This window comes from Mauremys mutica, chromosome 16 (genome assembly GCF_020497125.1).
Source record: "Mauremys mutica isolate MM-2020 ecotype Southern chromosome 16, ASM2049712v1, whole genome shotgun sequence".
NCBI lineage: Eukaryota > Metazoa > Chordata > Testudines > Geoemydidae > Mauremys > Mauremys mutica.
This window is the reverse complement of record NC_059087.1, coordinates 12107141-12120798: the sequence shown is the minus strand read 5'-3', so window position 1 is coordinate 12120798 and position 13658 is coordinate 12107141. Positions and strand designations below refer to the sequence as shown.

At 38.7% G+C, this 13658-nt stretch overlaps 1 protein-coding gene across 4 annotated transcripts in view; it reads left to right on the top strand.

Annotated features, from left to right (window-relative positions):
* Positions 1-13658, top strand: part of RIMBP2 (RIMS binding protein 2) — a 338869-nt gene that overhangs the window by 242080 nt on the left and 83131 nt on the right. For 3 of the 4 annotated variants that reach the window (XM_044989706.1, XM_044989709.1, XM_044989707.1), the window contains 3 exons: positions 2457-2507; positions 4879-4899; positions 13065-13269. In XM_044989706.1, coding sequence (XP_044845641.1) covers positions 2457-2507; positions 4879-4899; positions 13065-13269 — 277 coding nt within the window. The remainder of the gene's footprint in view (positions 1-2456; positions 2508-4878; positions 4900-13064; positions 13270-13658) is intronic. The other variant, XM_044989705.1, reaches the window with a different exon arrangement.

Here is a 13658-nt window from a genome sequence, read left to right as displayed (position 1 = left end):
AGTTGAAAAGGCCTTTACAGATGCAATGCATCATACGTGTGCTAAGATGCCAAAGTGTTTATGTGCTTTGCTGAATTAGGATCTACCTGTTGTTACTGGATTTGAGCTCCAAGACTAAATAAGTGATATGCACATAAATATGTACATTTTCTCTTTGAATTTCTGGCAGCGGACTTTCCTCTACTTTTTAGCTGTCATGTCCTTCAGGCATTAGTCTTAAATATTGCTTCCAGTCCATTGTAGTTAAATGTCCATATCTTATTACAATTAAATTGAACATTTTTTCATTGGCAGTTAACTCTGTTTTACCAATCATCAAACAGCCCCATTAAAGTAAATGTTAACTATTGCCAGTTTTTAAACTGTTGAGTTGAATGTCGTTGCACATAATTGCCCACCACCGCCTGCATTGTGGCAAAATTCTATTCCATTTAACTCCTTTACCATGAAATTTATTGTTGGAAACAGTTTTTGTCACTTAAGTAGGATGATTTTAGTGGTCATTTATCAGAGTGTTTTGTTGTTTAAAAAAAAAAAGGCATGCCATATGTACTGCCAGCTGAAAATAGATGTCGTTTAATTAGCTGATTTCATCAAAAATTTTCATTTGATTAAGATCCTTTCATTAAGATTAAATGCTTTATAACTTGGATACATTAATTAAAATATTTCATAGAGCATTTTGAAAAGTTAGCATATTAATAGCATTTTAAAGTCATATATAGATATAGAGAGATTTTTATTAGCCATTATATTTTGTTACTTGAATTATAGTGAGGCCTCTCATGTAGCATCTCCAGGGTCCTTGTCTTAGTTTATTTAAGCAGTGACAATATTTTTCAGTATTTGAGCAGAGCCACCCTCCTTATTCTCACCTAATCCAAAATCTCTGTTTTAAAGGAGACCCTACTCAGAAGTGTTAGAGCAGGCAGCCAGCCATATCTGTTACCTTAAAAAAAGAATCTTTATTAAATGATAGTTTCAGTGAAACCATAAAGTTGATTTAAGAACAGTTAATTGACTTCATTTCCCCATGTATCCCTGATGCCTGTCACATCATCATAAATTTGCAGATTTGTCCAATTTTTGCAGAGACACAGACATGAACATGAACTATACCAGGACTTTTAAAATGAGTTTTAGTTTGGCTTCAGAAACTTCAGTAGAACCTTGTATTTCTCTCTCAGAGATAACAGATAAACAATAAGGGAACCAAAGCTGCATCCTTGCTTGGGCAAACTATTCCCAGAATCAGGTCCTGGATATTTAGGTTTGATCTTTCAGATCATTCTTAATCCCACATTCTTGTTTACACTTGCAGTTTTGCAGGTGCCATCAGTGTGTAGCTGTCTATAACTGAAATGCAGACATACTTGTGGGCACAGATGTCTGTTTATTAAGGTCTTGTCTTGTCTTCCTCATGCTGCTACTTCCATTGACTTTAATGGGGCTACTCCTATTAGTGAGGCAAGCACTATTTTACCTAAATTATTCCTTTGTTGCAGGGAAAGTCTCTTAACATAAAACTGGTTTCCACTTCAAATCTTGCACATGGTTGTTTTTCAGCACCTCTTCATCTTTGCAGATTTCCACAACATAGTTTTAAGATAAATTTTTATTAAACTGGCCTCTAATAAGGCACAGTATAAAATGAATTAGAACTGAATTTGCTGGTAAAGAAGCTAAAACCAACCTTTGTGAGGCATGCTGTAGAGAGACATTGTTAGCAAAATTTGGAATAGTTAACAATAGCTTTATCCTTCTCTCACTGTTATACCGATAAAGGATCCCATCTGGATGGGACGGGCGTATATTGGGGGGGGTCTCAGTATCATCCTGGAATAGAAAAGGGTGAGAACCAACAAACAATAGGATTTTAATAGGATTTTATCTACTAAATTGCTCTTTGCAAAACAAAAAGGATATCTATCTACTATGTAGCAAAATTAAATAAAAAAACATTAAAAATCATCTAATGGTTTTAGGTTACAACAGATCACAAGACATCTCTCATTTTCTCACAGGTTTGAATCATAATCAGGGCACATTTGAAGTAAATGTTGTACTCGCAATAATATTGACACAAAACGTCTGACGGCATTGCAGCATTTTATGAATTGTTTTGTTACTTGACTTCAGTAGGACCACTTACGTTTAAAGTTAAGCAGCGCCAGTGCCAGATCCAGCCCCCATTGACTTTAATGGACTTTGGTTCAAACCCATATACAGTGTAGTAATCAGTGGCATTTTGTTGAGTTAACGGGTGATATGTTCATATAGTGCTGGCTCTGATTATTAAACTTGATTTAATTGTATTTTATCTGACTATAAGACTATAAAAATATGATTTAAAGTGTCATATTCAGGTAAACCTGTAGTTATTTTTTATTCTAGTGCAAAATGAATATGGCATGACTGAATAACCTGGTTTCTTCCTTTTTTTAATTGTAAAAAAGGCTCAGGTTGAAGCAAAGAAAGAACATGAAGGCGCAGTCCAGCTGCTAGAGGTAAGGAAGCTATTGTTTATTCTTGTCACCGTTATACCAATTCCTTTCTCATTATAGTAATACAAGACCATGATTGCTTCTTGCAGGTTGTAGTAATTCATGGGTAAATATTCCTCTTCATTTGTAACTCATATATGCATTAGAGGATGCTGCTATGGTCCAATGGCTAGAGCACTGAATTGGGAGTCCAAGAAACCTGTGTTCTCTTACCACCCATAACTTCACGTCTCTATGCCTCAGTTTCTGCATCCATAAAATTGAGATAATGAGACCTTTCTTTGTGTACTGCTTTGAGATCTATGGATAAGAAGTGCTATTATATAAGTATTATTATTGTTTATTTTCCATCATTCTATTGCAAAAGAGTCAGTTTATAGCTCAAAACAGTTAATGGTAAAGGTAAGATTGCATTAGCAATATGTGTCCATCAAAACTCCTTCTATTCATCTATCAGGAGAAAAAAAATACAGAAATATTTGTTTAAAAGTTCCTTTGTTTTATTTTAAATCAAGGTTTTTACACATTTCACCATAAATCCCTTAAAATTGTACCTACCGTTAAAAAGAGGGAGAACAGAGGAAAAGGGAAGAATAAAAAAATTTATATTAGCTTCATTAACAACTTCTCAGAGCAATTATGATCTTGGCACAGAGCATTTCCTGGGGATTAATGTTCACATTTTTACCTCCCAGCGTCATTAATTTGGCATGTAAGGTGGCCCGTAATATTATGCTGGACCAGGGCAAGGGGCAACCAAAAGCAGCAGAAATTAGACCTGGTCAAGAAATTTTCAACAAAACATTTTTTTCATGAGAAAATAGCAGTTTATTGAAACTGAAACTGTTTGCAGAAAAGGATCAATTTTGACAAACTTCTAATTTTGAAAAAAAAATGGAATTTTTTTTAAATAGTCCAAATTTAAAATTCTGTTTTTTCTGTTCTAAACAATTTTTGATTTTGAAATTTAAGCTAACTGTACTGTTAAAAAAAAACTAACAACAAAAGTCAAAATCCAAACAAAACATTTAAATTGACCTGAGCTCAAAATTTTTATGATTGTTGGTTTGTAAAAATGTTCAAGATTTTGGTGATTTGTCCTGATTCAGAATAGGCAAAACTTTTTAAATCTTGAAAAATTTCCCAGAGTGGGAAACAGTTTTAGCAGAAATGTAGTAATGTAGTCTGCTAGAGACTGATTAAAAGCTCATTGGAGTCAATGGTTGATGTTTGGAAGTGTAGAACACCTCCTACAAGGTGCTAAGTATAAGTGCTGTGGGTGCTATGAATAAGTCCTTGTGGTAAGCAATACCTCTCAGTTAATTTCAGTGCTGGTCACTACGTATTCTGGTTTGTGTTATCTTCCTATTATGTTATCTTCCTATTGCGTTATTTGTAGCACTTGGATGGGTAACATATATAAGACAGTATATGTAAAATAGTAAAATGGCACTTTAATTGCAGCCAAATTTCTTTTTATTGTTCATTTCTATTTCATACATAATAGATTGTCAGTGATGAGTAACAAATTGTTCCTTTCTGCCTGAGACAAATATCACACAAGTCACTATGAATTAATAACCACTTAAGAATATATAAATTCATCAGAAAGACGATACCCATAAATAGGTTGGCTGCAGCTAGTACCTTGTCAATGCTTCATTTGGTAAAGAATGTCTTGGCACAGTGTTTTGGAAAAAATACATATTTTCTAGTCCTCCCTTTCTTCTGTGTAACCACTTCTTCCATCCATGCACCTACCTCCTCATGTGTTGATGGAAGACAGAACATTTTGGTGCAATGATCATCTATAGAAGAAGATTCTGTTTAGTTAATTTATGTATGTTTTATTTCCTTGAAAAGTATATTTCTTCACAGGAAAAGCTTTACTCATATGCTTTCATTATTATCATATATATTAAAATTGATTTTTAAAAGATAATGGAGTGCCTTCTGGAACTTATATGAGACAAGGGGAAATAAGTGGAAATAAAGCATACAAATGATAATATATATGCCTTGAAAGCCAAACAAAATTCCTGTTTACCTGATTTGTCTGCTACCTCTGATTTGCATAACCCCATCAAAGAAAGTTTCTTGGCCTTTTGTTTTATGTTTCACTAAGCCTATTCATTTTACCATTGTGTTTATTTTATCTGCCTTTTGAGATTCAAGATCAGCAGCCGTATTGATTTCTGAAATGTACAGTGTGATTTGCATTAGTGCATGTTTTTACATGTGGTAACTGTTTCAATATATTTTGTTCTGAAATGTAAAAAAAAGTGTTCAAAACTGTATTTTATTTCTTTCTTTATTTCACATCTCTTTGTTTACTGTGTCTTGTTTGGAATTTATTGCTTTGCACTTCACCCAGAACACCTTGGACAGCATGCAGGTATTTTAGGGCATAAATTCGCCTCCCTTCCCCATCCCTATTCCCTTCCATTCAAAATGTATGTGATAGTCCTGCTTTCCCTTGCATGGAATACATGATAGAACCATTGTTATGCAAGCATGCTTGGCACTGGTATTGTTACAACCCGGGGAGGAAGGCAAGTCAAATTACCAAAGCCAGCAGCTCTTTCTGCAAGAGGTTAGCCTTTGAACATGGCATGATTTCTTAATAGCAGGTCAGATACCAAATCTGAAGTGATGTTCTTATGAGTATGCTCAGTAAGAATGGTTCAGTGTTTTATGCAAAGTTGTGACTTTCAGACTGTGTGGATTGTGTCTGAATTCAGAGAGATTCTTTGTTAATGTAAAGGAAATTTTACAATGCAGTACATTAAGAATGTATTCACCTGTGGCTAAATTATTCAGCCACTCGCCAAAAGGTACTGCTGCTGCATGAAAAGATAAAATCTACAAAATGATATCCCGGGAGCAGAAAATGTGATTTAACCATTAGCCTGAATTCAAACTGTCCACCTGGAAAGTGGCTCATCTAGTCTTACGTCTGCCATGTGCAAACAATATCTATCCTATAATAGAAAAAGTCTGCTTCATTCTAGATTTTAGAAACCATTTTAGATTTTAGAAGCAAAACTGTTCATTATAAATAACATTTATATATGCAGTTTGGAAAGTCACAAGTGAAATAGATTCAATCCAGTCTGCAGTGGAAAATTACTTTCTCACAAAACTGTTGTACAGTTGGGCACAATAAGTGGTCTCTAATTTAAGGAAACCATGGATTAGAATCCCATTTCGGTTAGGTCTGAGCTGGATTGATAAAGCTATGGAATGGAGTATCAAATTCACAAGTGATGCTTAGGTCTTGTGCTGCCTCTCTGCACTGGGATACTTTAAGGCAGATACAGAAACAATGAGACACGCCCACCAGCATATGGTTAAATGTGGCGGCAGCAACTTTATTAAACTATTAACCAATGAGGAACCACTGACGGAGCTACCCAGCAGGGTTGTTCCAGTATGGAATTCAACTGGGCACGAATAACCCCATTCTCTACAAACCAGAGGGTGAGTAAAAGGGCAGTGCCCCTCTACAGAACCAAGGCTGCCCAGGGCTCTTGGCAGGAAGCCAGAGTCCCAACTCATTCCCCTCATCCTCACCAGAAGTGGAGAGGTGAATAGTGGGGAATCCCTTGCTGTGCAAGACAGAGAAGTGTACATCCTTACCATACCATGTTGTGTTTGGGGTTCAGGCCCAAGAAGCCCACTGAATTACAAGGACTCACATCAGACCCTTTTTTTTTTAAACCCACCACCACACTGGAACCTGCCAAAATTGCAACAAATGTAATGTTGTAAACCCCGGAGCTGGACCTCTGGGATGCTGGATAGAAGGTGGAAAATACCCAAGTAGCCATTTGCCTGTTTTGCCATATGGGAAAAATGCCTTCCAACCGCCCAACAAAGTGTAGCAATCAGCAAGGCCCCCGGCATCATAAGAGATCCAGCATACTTGATAAGGGTGGAAATGGATGGGGCTGGAGCAAAACCAAAATGACCCAGCTTTTGCAGGTAGGAGCCAATCAGCTGGCCCATCCTAACCCCAGCCGACCAATGGCAGCAGGAGCAGGCGGGACAGGCTCAGACCCTGAGAGCCCAATTTCCCCCCAACCCAGCAGGTATGGAAGGGTGGCACGTCGTGTCCCTCCCAGACTCACAATTTACACACCCCATTCAGCAAGGTGGACATTTCACCTGCAGTGCTTGTCTGCAGTATGTCTAGCTCTGTAATCTCCATCCCACTTACACAGTGATTTAGCAAGCACAGGGAGAACTTTACTGTCAACATTTTTGAAATTAGAGATTTTCTGTTTGTTGAACCTGATTGGAAACTGGTTTTACATTTGGGCTCCTGCCCCTTTTTCCCCCCCCCGCATTTTCTGGGCTGAGCAATATATATGGGGTTTCTTGCAACTTAGATTTGTGAACTGAACTGCAGAAGTAACGTCTTACCTTGCCGAGCTAGAAGTGGTGAACCTAGTCCCATTGAAGTCAATGGAAAGATTCTCATTGAGTTCAATGAGAGATGGATCAAGCCTATGGGTGAAATTCACCTCCATGCCAAGCTTAGTGCTTATGTGTGTCCTCTGTGTGGGATGAATGCTCTCCTATGTGTATAAATCCTAATGCATCAAGATAACACTATGTCTGAAGTGTAAAATGTGCATTCTATATTTCCTAAAAACTGTCAGTGGTGTGACACTGTGTGAGTGTCTATGCCTGATGAGGTTTTTTTAAGCCATCTTTGAACTATGACAGAATATAACAAGCTAATGTTGAAGCTGATGGAAGGTATTTTTTGCCATACAGCATATAAATATCTTTAAACATAAATTTTCACATTAAAGCAAACTTGAAATCAGAACATTTTGTGCATTTGTACAAAAATCAATTTACTTTTCTAGTGATTTCCTGTATTTCCCTTGCTACTATTGGTAATTCAGCATATCTGTGATGAGTTTTCTCCATCACACCCTGGCTTCTGTTTTATCCTCCTATGCAGTGTTTCCCAAACTTGGGACTCCGCTTGTGTAGGGAAAGCCCCTGGTGGGCCGGGCCGGTTTGTTTACCTGCTGCCTCTGCAGGTCCGGCCGATCGTGGCTTCCACTGGCCACGGTTCACTGCTCCAGGCCAATGGGAGCTGCTGGAAGTGGCGGCCAGTACGTCCCTTGGCCTGCATCACCTCCAGCAGCTCCCATTGGCCTGGAGCAGCGAACTGTGGCCAATGGGAGCCGTGATCAGCCAGACCTGCAGAGGCAGCAGGTAAACAAACTGGCCCGCCCCGCCAGGGGCTTTCCCTAAATAAGCGGTGTCCCAAGTTTGGGAAACACTGCTCCAATGGAATCATAATCCTTTGCTTCCAATATTCACATTTTATTGGAGATCTACACTTTTTGAGGTTCATTGTACCTCAACACCTTTGTGGTTTGCTAATCAGTACGCATGCACTATCATATACTACTATGTATCTATGAATCAGGGTGGTTTACTCCTTGATTTATGAATCCAAAGTTTTCCAGGTTATGTCAGAAATGCACCTATCTGAGTACTTGAAAAGTGAGTATAGAATCTCTTTTCCATTTGATTCTCCAATACAGCAAAAAGTGGGGTAAAAGTCTTGTAGCCAAGTAGAAACTTCACACACCTTCCCTGTTTTTGATACATAAAGTCATCTGCATTTATGCTTAGGAAATGAATTAGAGAGACACCCATTTCAGAGGGTAGCTTAGAAAGATCTTCAAGGCCTGTTGTAAACTGCCCACTTTTGACCAAATTCTGCTCTTATTTTTATGATCTGAAACTGTATTTTCAAGAGTTCGGTTCCAATTTAGAGACTTAAATTAAATGGCCAGATTTTCAAAAGTGCTCAGAACCCAGCAGCCCCATTGGTTGTCAAAAGTAATGAACAGTTTTGAAAATATGAATATTTCATTTAGGTGCCAAAATAGAAGCTGCTCGGTACTCAGCTCTTTTTGAAAATCTGGCCCCTATGCTTTTGAAGAAGACACACAATTACAGTGGACCACATCTTGAATATGGAAGGTGATATAAATCCTTTTGGTTATTCAGGGAGATGGGGCCATCTACAGAGAGAATTTGGCACTAAACAAACAATGCATGTTAGAAATCTTCCAAACGGTAAATACGTTTTATGAAAATGAAGGTACACATTGGAAGAACTCTCAGAAATCACATCACTGGGTGCTTATTTCTTCATATTATTAATCCCCATTTCCTTACTGACAAGTGTCTGCTGCTGTGACCTCTTTCCTGACAACTCTTTCAAATGTAAAGCTCTTTAACGATGAAAAGTGCTATATAAAGAACTAAGTAGCCTCCAATTGCCGCGTACTGTACAACCCCCACTTGCTCTAGGATTTCAGATCAGAGACTCCAGAAGTTTATGATCCTGCAGGTGGCTCATATCTAATAGAAGGTAAAAGGCAGTCTAAACAGTGATTTATCAATAGGGAATATGGCGAGTGTATCTATCTATAGTTTTTATTAGTTTTTTTTTATATTGCTGATCACTGCACAGATAAATTAGCTCTTCATAGCAAGGTCCCTAAGGGATTTCAAGAGTCTTTGGCTTTTCTCCCTTCCCTGGTACAGAAATCTCCAATGCTTTTGCTTCTTTCCTTTTCCCCCTCTCCCATTAATTTTGTTATGGTGGGAAAGTTTTGTCAAAGAGAAGTGTCTTGCAGCACACCCTGAAGGTGGCAAGACCCTGGTGTATGGCAGCTCATTCCACAGCCAATCCCCCTCATTGTAGAACTATTTGTCTGTGGCTGCCCCATGGTGTTGTGAACTGTATTGTCCCAGAGGAGCACGGCTGTCTTGGTGAGTGGTGGATGGAAACGTAGTCGTTGATGTAGCTGAGTCCCGACTTGTTGATGGCTCTGATGATCAGGATGAAAGCCTTGAACTATCAACAGCAGCAGATTAGGAGCGAGTGGAAGGATCGGTGCATAGGGATAAGGTGAGAAACACGTTATGCACAAGCTGGAACCTCCACGTTGATGCTACCTTGGGGATCCAGAGACAGTGAATCACAGTCCCCATCTGGCAGTAAGAGGTGAAGCTTCTTAGTGAGGCATTTTTCAATATCACTGATGCCAACTGTTCTTCTAACCTAAATTGCTGTTTTGAACAGGACCGTGAGGGTTCTCACCAATTTGAAGAACAGGAGACAGGGCTAGTTCTTCAAAGAGTTTCTTCAGTTTTGCCCAGATTGTGTGTGAGCCAACTACTCTTCAACCAGGAGCTGCTCTCCTCTAGGCATGGTGACATCCTCATGATGGTGTTGATTGCAGCTGGGTGGTATCAATGTATTGTTGGCAGCTCAGTCTATGGCCTCTCACCACATCTTCTAGGGAGTCTCATTTCGATAGTCAAGAGGGCAGGGACAAATTAGATCCCAAAGGGTCTCCATAAACGAGGGCAATTGAGGAAGCAGAGCACTTGCCCACTACCTTACTTTTAGTCCCGTTGGAGAGGAATGACTGTACCAATGCTAGGCCTTCTATTCCAGCCTTCTCATGCAGAAAGGCCAACAGAAGAATGTAAATGACTGCATCATAAGTTGCTTAGAGGTCAAGTAGTATGAGCTTCTAGATGGGGACTCCCTCCTTGGCCATAAGGATGTCCTCTTTTAGTGATACTAGGGCTGTCTGCATGCTTTGATGTATGGCCACGTGAAATATAATGGAGGAGCATCCAGGATGTTGGCAGATGCCATGTGACGTTGGAATGTGGTTGCCAATACTGTCTGAATGATCTGGAAATGGGAAGTGAACAGCAGAGTTGTAGTAGGGGAGAGTATACTCTGATTGCGGTTTTAGGGGGAAGACTGTTACATTTTTTTCAGGGAGGTTAGCATGTTTACTTCTCTGAAGAAAGTGTTGGTGTTTTCTGTTAGCAACGGGTATAGTTATAATAATGTAACTATTTCTGTGTAGCTTTTCAGTGCTATTTTATCACAGTACTGTATTTGTTTAGTACCACCAGAAACATTCCTGACTTGCAGATTTCCCAGATATCTTTTCCAACAATTGTAGCTGATCCTTTAATTTCAGTAAGAACTCAGTGACCTTTGCCATTTAGCAGCCTCTTCCGAGCCATTTTATTTAGATTTGGAAGGGCAAGAGCATTAACTTAAAATCAGATCATTGTAAATGAAGTCTACATAGCTTTGCAACATACATCAGAAACCGGTAAAGAACATCAAATATTTACAGGAGTATTTTATGTTAGAATATAATCTGAATCTATATTTGCATTTGTTAGCAGATTACCAATGTGATGTTTAAAGCCATTTTTGGTGTATGCCATGAACAGTCATTTTTACATAAATCTGCTCACAAATTAAGTCATGTTTAAAATATTACATATAATATTAAAGATGGTGACATGAATGAAAAGTGTGTCAGTTATTTAGCTGTGTTTAAGTTATGAGTCAGAGATTATCAATGCTCAGCAAGATCTGTTTGTGTAATTTTCTGAAGGTCTATTTTAATTTCTGTAGACATTACTTTAGTAGGATGAAATTCACCCCTGTGCAGAAGGTCCATGCAGCATTTAAATCTCCCTAAAGTCCTCATAATAGGTCTTAAATGGGACTTAATTGGTGTATAGGCCTTGGGCTGAGCCCTTGCACAGATCTCAATTTCATTTTTAGTTATTAATAGTCAAGCAACCAGTTGTCTAGTGTTAGAAAACAAGCACATGCAGGATTGCCAGCTCTCTGTTTTATTGCAAGTTTCATGGTACTTTTTCTACTTAAAGCAACAGCTCTATGATCATATCAGAATATTTTCTTCCATTTAAAAAATAAAAAAAGCTTCTAGCTCTCCAGGTTGCTGAGAAAAGTTCAAAATGTGAATGCTAATGACTCAAAGCCCAAAAGGCAAATAAAAAGAACCCCATGTTTGTTTATTTATTTATTTTTCAATCTCATGATTTTTCAGGGACTAACTCATGATTTTTGAATACTTGGGTTAGTATACTGGAAAGCTTCAGGGTATTTCTTGCACACAGAGTTGATAACTATTCCCAAAGCTCTCCATTGGAAAGACTGGGATTCTAGAAACCTAAATCTTTTTACTGCTGTTCCCCATTTAATTTTCTTTTCAAATTGCGTGCAGAAGCCCTACTGCCAGTTTTCAACTAATTGCTTATAAGTGGCAACGTGACAAATAGTAAAGGCTCATATTTGGGTACCCTAAGCCAGCAGTGGAAGAATAAAAACTGAAAGCACTTCAGCTTTGTTTAGAACTCTTCACACTGTCTCTATCTTTTCCAGTTATTATCTCTTGCTCCATTCAGGATACCCACATCAGCCAAATGTGTTCATATTTCTATAGCAAGATTAAACCAATTTGCATTTTATGAATTTGAAGAGATTAATTATATGTTCAGATTTGCTTGTATTTTTAGAAAAACTTCATTAATGAGAAAATAATACTCCATTCTATATCAGGAAACTGGGGCATTTTAATGCATGTGTTCTTCCAGGCGGCATGTGGGGGAAACTACTGAACATTTTAAATTACTGAGGCTCATCATCAGTAGAGCCCTGGAATAAATTCCATCATTAGCCTTGCCATGAGTCATATAATTGTTTGATGCCCATAGTGAGGCATATGGATGTAATACAGCTATGGTTTTTGTGTAGAAGCTTGTAGCCGTTCAGCTGTCTTTCTCATGCACCACTTGAAAAATTCTGCTCTTCCAAAAAAAAGTTCCAGTAGCAACAATTGAATGGGGGGAAATGGATCTAATTCACAGCCAGTTTATGCTCATTAACATGGCTGTTTTACTAGGCTATGGAGGGGAAGGAGGTTAAATGGAATGCAAAGACTGTTGGTACATGATAAAATATCAGATTAGGAAATAATGCATCAGATTGTTACATAATTTCCACATAATTTCTGCTGTGTCACAGCCTGATGCCTCAGAATTAAAACAAAAAGGCAAAGCCTGCCAATTACAAAATGTTTGTGTTACTGAAGCTTATGAGTAATACTCTGTTGGCTGGTGTCTGGGTTACTTCTGGACAGTTTGGCACATCTAGCTGTGTACATTAATTTTGAAATCGAATTCAGCCAACGGCTAGACCTACATTCTGCATGAACCATTGCAGCTTTTCTATAAACATTAGTATAGCAATTAAGGAAGCTGTGATTTAATGGCTAAGGATGGGCAAACCTCAAAAAGAGATCTGGGATTTGGGGTTGGTTTGCAGAATCATTGAGAAGCTGGGCTGCTTTTCTGAATCAGCAATATTTGGGCTGAAAATTTTCACAAAGCAAGGCTTTATCTTGCAAATTTACTAGCAGTGCCACTCCTGGTCCTAACTGAAAACAGTACGAGAACAAGCTTTCTCTTGCTTGGAAACTGGTGGTGGAAAAAAATATTTTATACTCCCAAAGGGTTTAACTCTAAATTTGGGGAAATGTTTAGGGGGAGGAAAAGAGGGCTCCAAACTGGTTTGCCCATCCCTGCTTCTTGATACTCTCTAACAGTCTGATCTGACCAAAGCTCTCTGTGATCCCATTCAGATGCATCTCTTATGTCTTGGTTGTGCAGGCCAAGGTACGAGAGCTAGAGGAGAAATGTCGGACGCAGAGCGAACAGTTTAACCTCCTCTCCAAGGAACTGGAAAAGTTTCGGCAGCAAGCTGGAAAGATTGATCTCTTGAGCAGTAACTCGGTGGCATCCTCAGATGTCCTTGGCTCCCCTAGTAAATCTCTGTCCCAGTTAATGAACGGAATAGCCACCTCCATAGGCAAAGGTAAGAACTGATACTTTTATTTGAAGGAGTTTGCTGAATTAGGGGTCAAATTAAACCCTCATGTAAACAAATCCCATTGATGGCAGGAGATTGTGTGTGTGAGAGAACAGTATTTGGCGCTGATTCAGCTGTATGCCCTGGGGCCATTTCTGAGTAGCTTTCTGACTTCATTGGAATTACAGTGGATTTACTGAGTTTTAATGTAACTGAGAGTAAAATTTGACCTAATGATCATTCCTCATTACTTGTGAAAAAACACCCCTTGGGAAGCTTGTCTTGAGTGTCAGAGATCAAGAGCAGTTCGTATCCCAGTATAGGCCACCACTTGTGTGAGGGTCCCCTGGGTGGATTGTCTGTGGGAGCTGATCACAGGACTTCTGGGTATAGAT